This window comes from Nicotiana tabacum, chromosome 3 (assembly GCF_000715075.1).
Source record: "Nicotiana tabacum cultivar K326 chromosome 3, ASM71507v2, whole genome shotgun sequence".
NCBI lineage: Eukaryota > Viridiplantae > Streptophyta > Magnoliopsida > Solanales > Solanaceae > Nicotiana > Nicotiana tabacum.
In genome coordinates this window covers 112,565,111-112,582,569 of record NC_134082.1, presented here as the reverse complement: position 1 = coordinate 112,582,569, position 17,459 = coordinate 112,565,111, and the positions used below count along the sequence as shown (strand labels likewise).

At 36.3% G+C, this 17,459-nt stretch overlaps 2 protein-coding genes across 2 annotated transcripts; one reads left to right on the top strand and one right to left on the bottom strand.

The window, feature by feature from the left end:
- The first annotated feature begins 3,940 nt into the window (after window positions 1-3,940).
- LOC107831810 (mitochondrial outer membrane protein porin 2) lies at window positions 3,941-10,301 on the top strand. Its single transcript, XM_016659604.2, has 6 exons — window positions 3,941-5,245; window positions 5,405-5,472; window positions 9,088-9,198; window positions 9,298-9,384; window positions 9,470-9,678; window positions 9,775-10,301. Exons 1-6 carry the CDS (start codon window positions 5,197-5,199, stop codon window positions 10,079-10,081), a joined length of 831 nt encoding a protein of 276 aa, XP_016515090.2. The 5' UTR covers window positions 3,941-5,196; the 3' UTR covers window positions 10,082-10,301.
- Window positions 10,302-12,425: 2,124 nt separating this feature from the next.
- On the bottom strand, window positions 12,426-13,106 carry LOC107831809 (large ribosomal subunit protein uL24z). The gene has a single exon (XM_016659603.2). The coding sequence runs from the start codon at window positions 13,031-13,033 to the stop codon at window positions 12,593-12,595; it is 441 nt and encodes a 146-aa protein (XP_016515089.1). The 5' UTR covers window positions 13,034-13,106; the 3' UTR covers window positions 12,426-12,592.
- Between the last annotated feature and the right edge of the window lie 4,353 nt (window positions 13,107-17,459).

Genomic DNA, 17,459 nt, shown 5'->3' with positions numbered 1-17,459 from the left:
GAGAATTACTCCCAAAAAATTCAAAAATAAAATAATTTTTCTTGGTGTGCAATTTTTGTGATATTTTGTGTAACTATTTGTATGTTTGTCTATGCATGTTTATTTGTTAAATTAATAAAAAATACAAAATAGGCATCTTTTGCATTTTTAGCATTTAATGTCCAAATGAATAATTTTATGCTTAATTATTACTTAATTGTGCGTTAATTGTTATTGGAAGTTAATTTGCGCTTTTATAACTTAATTTAGTTCTTAATAATAATTTAGGTACTTTTATAATTTAGTTTTAGAAAAATAAAAGAAGAAAAGAGAACAAAAATACAAAGAAAAATCGGATTGGGCCACTTCTTCAATTTCAAACCACAGGCCCAAATAATTGCCCAACTTTCCCCATGACCCGGTCCGTTTCAAACCGGGTCGATCCGGTCCGCTCCATTAACCCAACACCCCTTCTTCATTTTTGTCCAACACAAAACAAAACCAAAAAAATAAAAAATAAAAAGTGAATTATCACTATTAATAGTTTTATTTTTTTGTTTTTTTATATATAAAAAAAATCCGAAAATATTTTATTTTATTTATTATTTTTATTTTTTTAAAAAAATATATATAGTAATTTCGGAAATGATTTTAAAAAAATAAAAAATAAAAAAAATAAAAAAAAGTAAAAGAATGTAGAAAATTTAAAAAAAGTAAAAAGTTTTAAAAAATTTAAAAGTAAAATAAGGTTGGAATTAAAAAATAAATATAAAGGTATCTGAAAATTTAAAAAATTTAAAGTAATTGAAAGTAGCATTTTTAAAAGAAAAAGAAAAGATAGTGGTTTGTTTTTTAAAGAAAAGTTAAATAAAGTGAGATTCTTTTTTAAAAAAATAAAAAGTGGGATTTTAAATAAGATAAAGTAATTAAAGTTGGAATTTTAAAAATAAAAGTAAATAAAGGTGGGATTTCTTTTTCTAAAAAAATAAAAGCAATTTGTAAGTGGGATTTCTTTTAATTAAAAAAATAATAAAATAATAAAAAAACAAATCTGAAAATTTCGAAAATTTTACTATAAATAGAAGAGAAAATTTAAGAAGAAGGGGTGGAAAAAAAGAGAGAAAAAACTAGATAGAGAGAAGAAAAAAAGAGGGGGCGGAGTGAGAAGTATACACCCGATATACATTCTGGATACAGTGAATATACAGGGGCAGAATTCATTTTGGAGAGTTTTGAAGTTGAAAAAGAATAGTTACTGCTTCATTGTCTTGCTTAAGATCTGAAATAGTCAGAACCTTCCTGCCTTTTACTTCTTCTCTATACTTGGAGTCGTTTATATTCTCCTGGGTTTTCTGCTATTCCTACTGTACTGGTTTGCGGTGTTGCTGAATCTGCTGTTGCTGTGTTATTACTGCTGCTGACTTCTCCTTCTTTTGTTCTTGTACTGCTGTTTCCAGGTACACATTTGTACAATCTCGGCTTGAAGCAAAAAATGAAATATTAATCAGGCTTTGTTCCTGTTGAATTCCTCCTGTTTAGATTTGTGGTTGAATATAATTTTTCTTTCTTCGTATAAAGATGTAGTTGAATGATTAATGAATAATGAGGTTGCATATGTATACTTTCTTCATCTAATAATGTTAGTTTAAATTAATCGGAGAATAATTAATCTGTTTTGATATTATGGTCAATCTCATGTTCTAGTATTATTGAATAACAGAATATAAAATGAAAGCAGTTTTTCTTTGTACAAACTCGATCGCAATTTTCCATTCACATTAGCCGTAAACTAATAACTAATAAGTTACGTTTTTCAGCATGTAAATAATTAAGAGATTTTCTTTTATTTTAGAGACGAACTTAATAGAAAATATAGTCATTGTAGGTTTATCCTTTAAAAATAAAAATGAGACGAGCCTCGCCAAATAAAATGTATAGATTGCGGGGCCCTCACAAAATGTATGGTTTAATTAGAATTCGGAAGGACCGTTTAGCGAATTTCACGGTCTTCCCCAAAATAATAACGCGATAGTCTCTTTAGGCGCGTGTTTAATATTTTACTTTCTTAAGCCTGGGTGTGCATTTCATGCGACCCGAATCCAAATCCCAAAACATCAAATAAAACGTATTCCGGATTGTGGGTGCATTTCATGTGACGCAGTCCAAAGACGTGTTTTAAGCGATGTTCACATTTCTTTTAAAAACAATAATAATAAAGCGGTTAAAAGATAAAATTTGCACATAAGTTCATATTTGTATAAAATCAGATAATCAAGCCGAATATAACAGTTGAGCGACCGTGCTAGAACCACGGAACTCGGGAATGCCTAACACCATCTCCCGGGTTAACAGAATTCCTTATCCGGATTTCTGGTAAGCAGACTGTAATATGGAGTCATTCTTTTCCTCGATTCGGGATTAAAATTGGTGACTTGGGACACCCTAAATCTCCCAAGTGGCGACTCTGAAATAAATAAACCAATCCCGTTTCGATTGTCCTTTAATTGGAAAAAACTCCCTTGTACCCTCGCGGGTATTTAAAAAGGAGGTGTGACACATATATAATTTCGTTTAATTTTCGTTTTTCTCGTTTTCTTATATGCAAAGTTATTAATAAGTTTTATAACCGTTTTCTTCTAATATATATAATCCATTTAATCTTTCTTGAGACATACTTTCTAATTTAGGACTTTTAATTTATTGTTCGTTAAAGTTTTATCAAGGGCTCTTTTTGGGATTGAACTAAAATTTCAATCTTTTTTTGAGTTATGAATAATCGAATTCTTTCTCAATATAGGGTCTAGAGAGTGATTCCCAAAAGACTATTCTTTTTCTCGATTTATGCTTAGTGGTTAAATCTTTTTTTTTACCATGAAAAATTGTAATTTCTCATTTAAAACTCTAAATATTTTTTAAAAACAAAATAACATATATACACTTATTAGGAAAATTTCGGGCCCCAAAAAATAGGGGTTTAAAGCAGCTACTTTACCAGCTTTACCCTTGAGCCGACACTGGAAAAAATATTTAGTTTATGAGAAAAATATTATCCAAAATATTTACGCCAATCAAACACAAAAAAATTAAAATATATTTTCCAAAAAATATTTTCCTTTCATATCAAACATACCCTATAAGTTTTAACTTTAGACTCTACTTTGCCAACATCAATACCTTTAAAACCTACAAATGTAATTACGCCTTTTCCTATAGCCTGTTTGGCCAAGCTTCTTTTTGGTCAAAAGCGTTTTTTTTTTTGCCAAAAGCACTTTTGGCAAAAAATTGAGGTGTTTGGCCAAGCTTTTGGAAGGAAAAAAGGTACTTTTGAGGAGAAGCAGAAGCAGTTTGGAGAAGCAGAAAAAAGTAGTTTCTCTCCAAAAGCACTTTTTAAGAAGCACTTTTGAGAAAAATACACTTAGAAGCAGTTTTTTAAAGTTTGGCCAAACACTAATTGTTGTTCAGAAGTGCTTTTCAAACTAATTAGCCAAAAACAAACTGCTTCTCACCAAAAGTACTTTTGAGAAAAGCACTTTTGAAAAAAATCACTTCTCAAAATAAGTTGATTTTTGCAGCTTGGCCAAACGAACTATAAGTCGTGGATTACACAATAAATGACGAAATCAAGTTTCAAGAAATAAGAGATGTAATGTGTATGTATGGTTTGAATCTTATGGGATAATACATAATTACCTCATTAGGATTGTCGCATCTTTTACTTTGCGCAAGTCCTATGACCCCCTTGTACAACTTTAAAGTAGTATTATTACACGCTTTTTAGGCCAACTCCACTTTCAACACAGGGAGTGATGGCGCGCACCAATATTTGCTTGACACGTCAAAATGCTAAAAAAAATACATCTATCCCAAAAGGCCAAAATGATTTCCAGCCCCTTCCCTGCAAACCCCTGCTCATAACTCCATTAACCTCTCCTCACTTTCTCAACCACCAGCAAAACAGTCGCCAGCCTTCAAATTAGACAAAAAAAATAGAGTTCAATTAGAAAATTAAAGGAAATATTTGAACTTATTCAGCAAATACATATCACGTTGGAAAAGAAATAGCCCATTCCCAGATTCTCCAATTGACAAAATGAAATCAATTTATGAAGGAGACAAGTAATTCCAAGGCTAGTTTCATTGCTAATTCGTTTCATCAGAGAAAACAATTTCAATAAATATAGAGAAAGCTTTCGATTTCAGCAATACTCATTTCATCTCCTAAAATAAGCGAATAAGACCCACAAATATTTTGAATCGGAGCTTCGCGATTTTGTTCTTCCTAAAGAGTCTTTGGAAAACAAAATCGTGGGATATCAATCAGGTCTTTATATTTTTCTGGTTGAAGCTTCCTAAGCTTTTCTATTTTTTGAAATTGATGTGGTGAAGATTGTAGTAATCAAAGTGGTAGGGGTATGGTTTAATGGCTGAATATGGGTAGTGTAGGTTTTTTTTCTTTTTGTAGAACAAGAATTCCGGTGGATTTGGTGGAGATGGAGGCGGTGAAGTGATGGAGGAGGCAGGAGCTATCTGTTACTAAAAGAAGAAGGAAGAAGAGAAGAAAGAAAAGGAAAACGATGAGGAAAAGTAAACCAAAAAAGAAAGAAAAGTAAAAAATACATTTAGTAGCAAATCTTGCAAAAAATTAAATTTTTAATTTTCTTTTTTGATTCCCTCACTCTCTTTAAGCAAGTGTTACACACTCTTCATGCCATGTGGACTCCAAAAGGGATAATAATATTTGTTCAAAGTTGTTAAGGTGGGCCATAGGACTCCCGTAAACTGTAAAGTAGAAATGTGCATTTGATAAAGTGCGACAACCCCAATGGAACAATTATATATTATCCCTTTTCTTCTACGCTATCAAATGTAGATTACGAATACGACAATGCTAATCTCTTTTTAATTTTTGTTTTCATTTAATAGTTCAATAATTTTTTAGATTTAATGAAGATTCAAATCAGTTGCCATACATTTACCAAGGAAAATTCCAATAGACCAGACCACACATATTAGCCGTCCGATTAAAACGACGGGCTGTATTGGATCCATGTTGGCAACCACGAACTGTCACGTTCTGGTGTTGATCGGACCTTTCTCCTCAATATTTTTTAGTTCCCTCTCAGCTCCCATTTCACGTTCCGCCTTGCTGCGCTACTCTCTCTCTTTCTCTCTATCTCTATAGTTTATATACGAATTTTCACCACTTTCCGAGAGAAAATGAGCAAGGGACCTGGACTTTTCTCTGATATTGGCAAGAAAGCCAGAGGTAATTTTCCGATTCATTTACTAAACTTTCATATTCTTTTCATTTTAATTTCAATTTTGTTACTCATGAGCGATGACTATATTAGTTAGGAAGATGAATTATCATATATAGCTGCATATACTGATACTCGACACCTGATATTTGATTTAAAATCGACAGATCTGCTGACAAAGGACTATATCTTCGATCAGAAACTATCTATTTCAACCTACAGTGACACTGGAGTGGTACGATTTTATTGACTTTTAGCTCTCGTTGATCTTTATTTCGTAATAGTTCATATCATTGCCGGCGAGAAACTCGTTTTTGGTTTATTCAGGTGCTGAATTTGTACGCTTAGGGTTTCATGAAATCTTCTTATTATATCAATTCATGATTTGAGTTGTCGTGTGGCTTGAAGCCCTGATCCAACATCTTAACTACTTTTCCTATTTAGAATTTTCTGTTACTCAGTATGGCTATGGGAAAACAGCTATTCGTCTATGATAAATTGTAAGATGTCTGGGTCTTTTTTTAAGTGTGTTATGAATTTTTAATTCAAAAATAACAGTGCGTAAGTTTAAACTTTAGTTACAAAACACAAAAGTTGGATAATGCTGTTTAGCAAAGCTATACATTATATCTTCACTGACCATGGATCTCATATTCTCATATAGGAAAATATATTTAATTATAGCTTCCAATTTTTTAAGGGTATTGCTGATTCTATTGCAGAAATAGTATTCCGTACTATTTTGATATGATACACCTTTGATTCTATATCGCAGCTAAATTTCAATCCATCTCTTCCGTTTACCTCACAAAATGATCAAACATCACCTTTAACTTAGCTCAGCCCTTGATTCCTGTGAAATCTTATCAACAAACAACATTTGTGGATGTGTTTTATATTATCGGAGTTAATATATGTGTCTCCCAGGGGATGTGTTTTAACCATTTGAGGTAAAGTAGGATATTTTTTCGTCATTTGTGGTAAATAAAGCTGCTGATACTTCCATTTCAAAGAAAAATATTAGAGCTGTTTAGCCCCCTCTGGGATTAGCTCAATCGGCAAAGGTAGAGGGACTTGTGTCTTAGGTAACAGGTTCGAGCTCTATGCCAAGCAAACTAACAACACCAACAATAACCCGGTATAATCCCACAAGTGGGGTCTGGGGAGAGTAGTGTGTACGCTAACCTTACCACCTTGGGGGTAGAGAGAGGGTAGAGAGGTTGTTTTCGAATAGACCTTCGGCACAAGAAGATGAAATGCGACAATAGAATAGTAAAAACAACATAACTAGCAAGATAGTACCAGCGAGCCAAGAGTCAGAAAATATACCTGGACAAGCAGTGTCAATAATCAGTGCAGTGACAAAGTCCTAGAAAATAGTACGAGCACAACTTGTACCACTGGCATAATAAAACACAACACTGACCAACTAGACTTACCCACAGAACGGATAAGAAAAACACTTAACCACCTACTAACCTTCAACCCTAATGCTCTCCCTCCAAACCTTCCTATCAAGGGTCATGCAATGGTGTTTAAGTGGAGAAGGGTAGAGGGGTGGGCCCATCTTCCCCGATTTTCGAAGGCTGGATTGGTCCAAAGGGTAGACTCTAGATGGATTTCTCAGATATCAAAAAAATTTAAAGTTGTTGATATTTTATGAAAACCAAAACTTACACAAGCGGAGAGTGGAGACCAATGCTATACCTTAGTATTTGGGAACTTCAAACTTGGCACAAGATGTTGTTCAATAATTTGGTAGTAATATTCTAACAATTGACTTTTTCCTTTATACATTTGAAGTTGAAACAAAAGGCTGTAGAATTTTGATGTGAACACTAGGTGTTTAAGTAGTATTGATTTGGCAAGACACAGAGAGAAAGTTCTACCTCTTCTTTTCATTGTTTATTTGACGTATTTGTCTGAAGTATATTTTCTTTAAAGATTTGCTTTAGCCGGAGTTTGTTCTTGATGTTGAAAAAAGAAGTAGCAAATTCTTGAGAAAGTCCAACTTAATGGAGGGAGTCACATAAAAGGAAAATGATTATATTCCTGTTCTTGCAGTTTTTGAGTGACGGAAAATGGCAAGATTTTGATTATTGGAAAATTTCTAAGCAGACAATTTTTACCTAATTTTTGACATGCAATTTCTTTTCCGTCGATATGTCCCGCAATTTGTATTTCAATTCCTTTTGTATCTGCTTGTTCTGTTAATTCAATAGCCTTTTTCATTGCTTTTCGAAAGAAAATTCTATTCTTTAATGCCCAGCTATAAATTCTGTAAGAATATTAGGGTTTCCATAAGGTTTTGCTATTCTTGTGACAACAATGTTCAGTTTTCGGTTTACACAATTAAATTCTTTTTGTAAGGTCATTTGTAATTCTTCGATTCCGCGCGGTCGACTTTCTATTAATAATTTTGGGAATCCCATAAAGATTTCAAATCGATTATTTTTTGAATCTCTATACGTGCAATTCCCTCGACGCCAGAGGACGTTCTCAATCTCATATTCTTTGTACATAATTCTTGATACAATCTCTTATTTTTTGATCTTCTTGTAAACCTTTAGAATAATTTTTTGGTTGTGAAAACCAAAGGGAATGATGACCTCTCGTCAGGTTGAGCAAAATAATGTCCTCTACACTATTTCAAGAAATATATGAGACCTCTCCTCTAGCTTTGATATGTTGTGAAATGATCTCTTATACCATCAACATTCATTTAGAGAATCTAGAGAAAGTTAAAAATTATGAAAACTCCGACAGAGCTAATCATATTTACCTTAAAAATAATAGGGAAGACAGATTAGTTGACTTCAAGTAGATGATTATGCCAAGCCGATAAAATTGTAATTGCGTCTCCAACAGTCAACTCTCCTCTTCCCCTTCCCTAATGGTACCTTCTTCTTACCACTGTGCCTTCTCCTCATCATTACAAATGCCACCCCTACCCTTACCCAAATCTGAATGTGTGAACACTTCCAGTTGGACCTTCCCAAAACCTGAACACACATGCACTGTCTCCCTTCCACCATCACAGTTCGCAAGCCCCTCCCTGCCAGACCTTCACCCTCCTTTTCGAAATCAAAGCACCATTCCCATTCTCCTCCCAAACCCCAGCCTCATATAACCCTCTCCCCACAAGACCGCCCATTCTTCCCCAATACCAGCCACCCCTCCCAATGCAAGCTGCACCTTGCCACGCCTCTATTCATCTGGATGCCTTTAGCCCCACCACCCCACCCCACCTGCTCAAAGGAAAAAAAGATGACAATGCGTGGAAAGAGCAATTAAACTTAAACTTTGGTGTTTACATGCTTATCCCTAGATTGAAACTCGATGCGTCAGACTTGTTATCTTTCTGGTACAGACAAGAGAGTGCACACGGTACTGAGAAGCTTGTGCAGTTTATGGCCTCATTGTATCATATGGTTTTTGCCTTTCTTAGGATATTGCTTAAGATCCATGCACAATCTTCTAGGCCCATCTCTGTACTGATGATAGCAGTCTCTTGGTGCTGTACTTTTTAGAAATAAAATAATCTCCTGTGTTGCTCCAAAAGAAAAAAAAAAAGGGAAATGATACAGAAAGAATTTGAGTAAGCTCTCATAAAGCCATCTTCTAAAATCCAGGATGATTCTTAAAGCATTTAGCCTTTTCACCTTAAGGTGGCACCTGTGTTTGGCTGACTTGAAAAAAATCTTTTTTCCTAAAGTGAATGGTCTTATTCGCTCCAGTAGATAGTTTCAGCTTTTTATGTGCAAAAATTTTCTCTATTTTGTTTTGCCACATTAATAGATCAACTGGAATTCCCAATTTCCCGTTCTTTAATCTTGATTTCTCGATATAGGCCCTTACATCAACTGCAGTAAAGAAGGGAGGGCTTTCAACTGGAGATGTTGGAGCACAGTACAAATATAAGAACACTTTGATTGATGTCAAAGTTGATACAGGGTCAAACGTGAGTTGCTCATGCCGTGATCTTCTTTGCAGAATCATACCCGTCTCTTTGTCATTTTTGTCTGTTTTACGTCTTCATGTTTCAACCTTTTGCTTGCAGATCTTAACTACTCTTACTCTCAACGACATTGTCCCCTCAACAAAAACTATTGCCTCTCTGAAGTTCCCTGATTACAGTTCTGGCAAGGTGAAAAGTACTCATATGTTATTGCTATGATCAATTGCCAGAAATTATAGAAGTTTCTGAAACTTGAATTTGGTTGTTCTTGCAGCTAGAGGTTCAGTACTATCACCATCATGCTGCCTTTAGTACAGCTGTCAGTCTGAATCAAAGTCCTACAGCTGATCTATCGGTCACGCTTGGTACTCCCACTTTCGCCATCGGTGCAGAGGCGAGTTATGATACTGCAGGTGGTAAACTTGCAAAATATACTGCTGGCATTAGTGTGACAAAACCAGATTCCTGTGCTGCTATAATACTGTAAGTTAATCAGTGTGAGCATTTGTATATCTATGAAGCATAAATGTTAAGAAGATTTAAGTTTGACATATCTGTTGCTCTACTTTTTTTCCTCAGGGGTGACAAAGGGGACACAATAAAGGCATCATATATACATCATCTAGATGAAGTGAAGAAGACTGCTGCTGTGGGAGAGATCACTAGAAGGTTCTCCACAAATGAGAACACTTTCACAGTTGGAGGGTCATATGCTGTTGATAACCTGACAATTCTGAAGCTCAAGCTCAATAATCATGGCAAGCTGGGGGCTCTACTGCAGCATGAGCTCATTCCGAAGTCATTGTTGACTATTTCTAGTGAGTTTGACACCAAGGCCTTGGATAAGACACCCAGGTTTGGTGTGGCCCTTGCTTTTAAGCCTTGAACTGCATCTTCGGATGTGTACAACCAAAAATTTGTTTGGGTAGTGCCTGGAGGACAGGTGCTCAATAAATAGTTCAACAAACTGGTGGTTTTTTTCACAGATTAAATGATTTCTGGAGGAGTTGCTCCAATACTAGGACCTTTTTATGGTCTTTCTTTAGTTTTCCTTGTCTTTTCATTCCCTTTTGAGAAAGTATAGAGATGAAGAGTTTTTTGTGTTCCCTCTGGAAGAGCTTTTTTGTGGGGCATGATGCAATAGCTGATTTATCGATTGCCTAAATTTAGATTTAACTTGCTACATTGATCTCTTCAATTGCTAAATTGTGTTCTTTGGATTTGCTTGCTGTGATTTGCATAATCTGTCGTTTAAACTGAATAAGATCCAGTCCTAGTGTTCCGAAAATAAGTTCGGAGCCTACTGAGCGTCTTAGCCTCCTCGCTGTGAAGCCCTTTCAATAGTTGCATCTCCACGTGCTCTGTGGCTAAAAATGTACTACTAGATGAAACTTTTTTAAAGAAGTTTCATACCATCCCTACTACGTTACCTATGTCATCTTAGACCAGACTCCTTTCACATAGTACTAAATTCTTTGCCTATGCTTACTGGAAGTACATTTGCTTATTAACTGCCTTTGATCTGTCTACTATCTGGTGTTATGCCTTAAGATTACTCGTACAGAGTGAGGCTTAAAAAGCGAAAGCTAAGAAGTAATAACTTAAGCCTTCCAGCTTTTCTGCAAAACAGAACCACTAACTCTACAGCTCAGAACGAAATGTTGTTCGCGAACCAAAATTGTTATCTTGGAGGCGCAATTGCAATTGAAGAGAAGCTCTTAAACCTGTCCTGGCTATTACTCTGGTGATCTTTTAGTATATGGTCCATTGACTGGATTATCCACTTTCGTTTCAAAGGCCAAATAATATTTTGTTTTCATTTTATTTTATCCTGTAACTTTGCATACTGCTCTGGGGTTAATTGAAGTATAGCGGTGATTCGATAGTTAACATGCAGGGAGTTTGAAGCCACAAGATGTTAGTCTCAGCAATTGGGGCGTGGAAGTGTGATCTATCGACTAGCCAAGACGCCACCTTTTACAAATGAAGAAAATCTAGCTAAGTCCGCACAGTGAGACTACTCTAAGCAAAGGACAGAAACTGTACAACAGAACTAGAAAAAACTATGTAATCAACTAGTGCTAATAAGAAATGACTAAATCAAATCGATTATGCAAAGAAGTGACAAAATCAAATTGATTATGCAACTTTGAGGGAATAGAAGGACAGGAGTATCATTATAGGAAGTATGTAAACTTGTATAGAGAAGATACAAGTCTAGCGCCTCACATTTCAAAGCTTTTCTTTTGTGTTCTATTCCATCCGAACCATCAGAACAGGAGCGGATACACCATTCTGATGGTAGGTGCAACACACTTTCAATTCGAACTGCATATAAATAATTGATGAGTTTATAAAACAGTACATGTATAGCAAGTACAAATTCGTTGTCATAAAGATTAGTGGATACAGCATCACTCTCCACCTACATGCTTAAGACCTTGAATTCACCTTTGCATCAATCACTCCTATTTTTTTTTTTGGATAAATGTGATGTCCGGGTCAGGTATCTCTGCACACAACTCAACTAATTCCACTAAGTAACTAGTACCTCCTACCATCACAAGTACCAGGTATCTCAGTCTAAGAATTGGACATATGAGAAAAAGACCATCGATGGTGTTCAACATCAAGAACTCCTACTTTGAGTTGTCACGATGCAGCAGTGAATGTATAAGAGAAAAACTATTAAAGATGACTGGTAGCTGAAGTAGCAGCTAGCTCGCTAACTGGTACAGATTCTGCTCCAGAAGCAGAAAATGCAGCAACAACTGTACTGACATTTTGTTTCACCTCCTGACTAATATTCAAGTACATTTAGAGATTCCGGCTCCAAAGAAAATCAAGCATTAGATTTAGTTACCAGTGAACAAAGAATCATCACACCAGTCACCGGCTCTCAGCAGAGCTTCAATTACAAATTAGATAGTTGGCAACGGATGCAATCACTATAGATAAGAAACCTGAATACAGCTCAAAATCTACATAGTTCTGAACTACTAATAGGCACTTCAAACCTAGATCAGACACACAAATTTTTGAGCCCATTTTAACAACCATATGCTTTATCGTAAAAGCTAGTCCGAAAATCAAACGCTCAATTATCAGTCACCTGATTGAGTTTGCCAACAAACATGTTTAATGCATAAACTAGTAGAGCAAGCAAACTAGCAGCAGTAGCAGGGGTAATAGACACAGGGCAACAGATAAAAATGTAGCTAACACGATACTTAACGAGAATGACATTTGATTATAGCAAAAATTGCACAATGTTATCACTAAATACTGCAACAAAATTCAGAGTCTCAGAAAAAACCCCTTTAGCTATCCCAACAAGCACTAGGTAGCAATAGCAATAAGATATAACAGAACAGAAACACAAGAGGTGGCAGAAAAACTAATCAACGGTCTGCATGATATCCTCGGCGGTGAACTTAGTACCCTTATCCTTATCAGCAGCAGCACGACCCTTAGCCTTACGGTCAAGAAGAGACTTACGGTCCTTGTCGAGCCTGAGCTTGGTGACGACAACCTTGGACGGGTGAATACCAACGTTAACGGTAGATCCGTTAACTTTCTCTCTAGTAATGCGCTCAATGTGAATCACCCACTTCTTACGGTAAACTTGAACAACTTTGCCCTCACGGCCCTTGTAGGTCCCGCGAACAACCTGCACCTCGTCGTCCTTCCTCACCGGCATAGACCTGACATTGTACTTGGTTCGCAAATCGGATGACAAAGGTGCGCTCATCAACACGCGACGAACGCTGGAAGGAGCTGTGAAATGAGCCTTCCTGCTCTTGCGGCGGGAGGAGGATACTCTTGGATTGTACTTCATCTTCGCCGATTTCTCTCTCTCACTCTCTCTGCAAATGTGGCCGGTGGAGACAAAGCGATGTTAGGGTTTTTGTGATCTTATATGGCACAAAGGGGGCTGGGAATTTCTAGGGTATCTATTGGGCCCTTCTATAGTGGGAGGCCGGTTATTTGGGCATGTATTTACGGAACGGTGTTAAGTTAGATACTTGTAAGTTTATGGCCCAACTGAATGATATTGGATTTAACTTGATGTACTTGAGCTTTTTTTTTTTTTTTTTTTTTGGGTAGAAAAGCCACTCTAAAGCTATTTAGAAGTTAGCTAATGTATCCTGATTTTCGTTTTTCAATTTAATTTTTCGGGATAAATTATCTTGAAACTAAGCTAGTTGATTTGGTTGAAACTTAAAAAAGAGTTTTTAAAGCTGTGTTGAAAAATAATTTTTGGAAGTTGACGTTGTGTTTGGACATGCATTTTATTTGAAAAAAGTTGAATTTTTGTGAGTGAAAGATAATTTTTCACGCAAAACTGCCCTAAACTAATTTTTGGCAACTTGAAAAAAAAATTATTTTTTTTAAAAAAACTGATCATATTCCCTAAACAAATAATATTTTCAATTTATTTTTTTTTTGGAAAAAAGCAACCAAAATCTATGATCAAAAGGGAAATTCTTAGTTTAAATTTTCATAATAAAATAAATATTGACTAATTCCTTAATAGCAGCCATAAGAATAGTTGTTCGTGTACTTCCTTTTTTTGACAGAAGCAAAATTTGTAAAACTTTACTGCACTGATTCTGTTCCAAACAAGAGGTGGTCCTCGGTGAATACTAGTTTGCCTGTTTAGTCTTTATGTTTTCCCCTCTCAAATGTGGAAATAAATTTCATAAGCTTTCTCTTTGAGTGGTTGCATTATAAAACTTCATTACTTGTTTAGCTTGGGTTATTTCAATTCTCTAAAATACTTTCACACAGGATGATCTAATTTTAGGGTGAGCATTGAATAGCCTATTTCACTAAAACATACTCCCTCCATCCACTTTTAGTTGTCAAGTATTTTAAAAATAAATTTTCATTTCTACTTATCATTTTTCTCATATCAATTTTCTGTTTTGCGCATTAATTATTCATTCCAAATTATTTTTCAAATCCATTAAGGTTACACACCAATTAATATGGGTATCATGGTAAATTATGCACTATATTTCTTATTTCTTAGGGTGTATGATATTTGACATAATTTTCTATATTTTAATACTAGTAGTTTAACTTAATTCTCAAGTGTTCTTGTAATGACCCGGTCAGAGAGTTATAGCCCCTTTCCCCATTTCCTGCTTCTTTTGTGTTCTTCAGCTATATTATGATCTACCGGGTTAGTTGGTTCAGGTTTGGAGTGATTTCAAAGTGAATTGAGATACATAGTCTCTTATAAAAGCTTAAGTTGGAAAAGTTGACTTATGTGTAAACGACCTCAGATTTGAATTTTGATGGTTTCGTTAGCTTCGTTAGGTGATTTTGGACTTAGAAGCGCATCCGGAATGTGATTTGGAGGCCCATGGTAGAATTAGGCTTGAATTAGCTAAAGTTAGAATTTTGGCGATTTTGGCCTGCAGTGAAAATTTTGATATCGGGGTCAGAATGGAATTTCGAAAGTTGGAATAGGTTCGTGGTGTCATTTTGACTTGTGTGCAAAATTTGAGGTCATTCGGACACAGTTTGATAGGTTTCGAATCATTTGCGGAATTTGAAAGTTTAGAAGTTCTTAGCCTTGAATCCGAGTGTAATTGTGATGTTATTTTGGGTGATTCAAATGTTCGGATAAGTTTGTATGGGGTTATATGACGTATTGGTGTAAGCACGTGATTTTTGCCTCACGGACGATCGCTCCAAAAGAAAATAAAAATAGTGACAAATGGTTTCGCTGTACAATTTTTCGATCTTTCCGTAACATGTGTTGTTGGTCATTTGTGGGTCTGTCCATTTTGCATCTAGGCATTATCAAACAAAAATACAAAAATGCCTGTCGTTAAAAGAAAATTCAAAAAATGTGTATGTGTGCATCGTTCATTCTCAGCTGTGAGCTAACTATTTTTATTTTTATTTTTATTTGTTCATTTTTGTGTTTATCGTTGTGGGTATCACTCAATATGTGTGTAGGTTTATTTTAATTTTTACATTGTTTTAGGAATTTTTGTTTAATTTGAAAAAAAAAAAAGAAAGAAAGCAAAAGAGTGAAGGAAAATCGGTTTGGGCCCAAAGAAATAAAACAATGCAGGCCCAAACAGACACTCGAATCCAGTCCAAAACCGGCTGCCTAAGCAGCAATTCAAACGACGCCGTATGAGGGCGTTCGATCTGAGCCATCCGTCCAGGCCAATCCAACGGCTCAGGGCCTCTATCAGTAACCCGTTTCAAAACCCGACCCAAATAACCAGCCTGACCCAACCCCTCATTTAAACCAAACGACCTCGTTTCACTACCAAACGACCCCGTCTCATTTCTCAGGATCAGATCTAAGCCGTTGAGATCATCTGATCTAACGGCTCAGATCCAATCAGCCTCCCCGTATATAAGCCTCCTATCGTACCCCACACCCCCTATACCAACCCCACCCTTCATCGTCCCCAAACCCAAATCTGAAACCCCCGAACCCTAGCAGCCGCCCCAGTATCCCTCGCCATTAAAGCCGGCGGCATGAACGCCGATGACCGCCTCCTGAACACCCTAGGACCACCTCACTGTCCTGAACACGAATCCACTAACCACGAGCCTCGAATCATTTTCGTTCGTCTCGAATCTTCATTTGAAGATTTGAGTCGAACCCGGATCTATGCCAAACCATCCCATCTTCATACCAGACACTCCCCTGACCTTCCTCGTGACCAAACCAAACTTGGTTTGGTCCGAATCTACCCACAACTCCCTAAAAATCAGATCTGGAAATCCAGACTTTAGAACACATGCACCTGGGGAATCCGGCCGGTTTGGACATGGGTTTGAGGTCTAATAGACCTTAATCAAGGCGTTCTCATGTGAGAACACCCTGATTAAAGTTTGTTCGGCCTCAAAAGTTCGAAGTTGAATCAGATTTGGGTCTGCTTGATTTAAACATTTTCGGTAAGTTTTCCTTTCTTTTGTGTTAGTTTTGATTAAGTGGTCAGCATGTTTCGTTGTGTTTGTTTGTTATTTTTTTGTTATTTTTCATTCGGATTTCTTCATCTCTGTAAAGACCTTTTATTTGGTCGATTGGTTTCTGTGTATGATTTAAATGTATCCTATGATAAGCATGTCCGATTAGTATAGTCGTCGCATGAATAAACTTATATAGGTTCCTAGTGACTGACCAAGTTGTCCGAAGCCCTTTAGGTCCCTGTATGTGTTGTTTATTTGAACGACTGATCATTACCTGTTATGATTAGTATAGTCGACTCGATAAATGTCGTCGATCAGTTTTCTATAACTAATGAATCGAATGAGCTAATAATGTCGCATGACTAATTGAACTTTGCCATTGACTGAATGCCCCAACACTGTTTGAAATGGTTTGTTTGCATTGTGAAACTGACTGAAAAGGTTCAGTCCAGGCAGTTTTGAATTTGAACTTTCATCAGTTCAAAAATGCCCTGATGCTGCAATAGGCAGGGCAGTAATAATCAAGGTCAAGCAGGGGTATTCTGGGGTTTGAAAAAGGCAGAAAAGGTTAGTTTAAATGAAGCTGGCAAGTAGGGTACTAATTAAGATTAAACTAATACTAATGGGGAGCAAGACACAAGGGTATGGGGCTTAAATTGAATAAAAAAGGGATGCCCATAACTCCTGATTAAACAAGACCAGGCGTGGGGAACAAAAGGGGCTGGCACCAAAGATGCTTAGGCATGGGTTTAAAGGGTATGGGTATTCTGCCAATTGGCAGGGCAGGCAGCTCAGCTGCACTAGTGCATTTGGCCTATAAAGAGGCCATTGGAGAACTTAAAGAGGGCTGGACTTTTGAGTCTTCAGAAAGAAAAAACTTTAGTCTGAAGAGAGGTCTAGTGAGTCCCAAATCACAATAGCGTAAACACAAGGTAGTTTCCAATAGACATTGTAACCAAACACTGCCTGAAAGTTGTACAAGAGTGCATATTGGTCAAAGCTGTCTTGGCCAAGTTCTGTTGCTTGCATTGGCTGAGTTGTTTGTTGGTTGTTGAACTGTTAGTTTTACTGCATTTGAACCCTCAGTTACTGCTGTTATTTCCTTACTCTTTCCTGGGATTGCTGGCTTGGTTTCGACTATCTGCTAGTCCTTGTATCCTGGGAGATATTGTTGGTTATCTGTGGCTGTGGAAAACACTTGGTTTAGTTGGTTGTTGCTGTGTTGTTGCTGTGTGTCTGCTGCTGCTATATTTACTGCATACTGCCCAGCTGATCATTCCTTTCTTCTTTTGTTCTCTATACCAGGTACACACCTA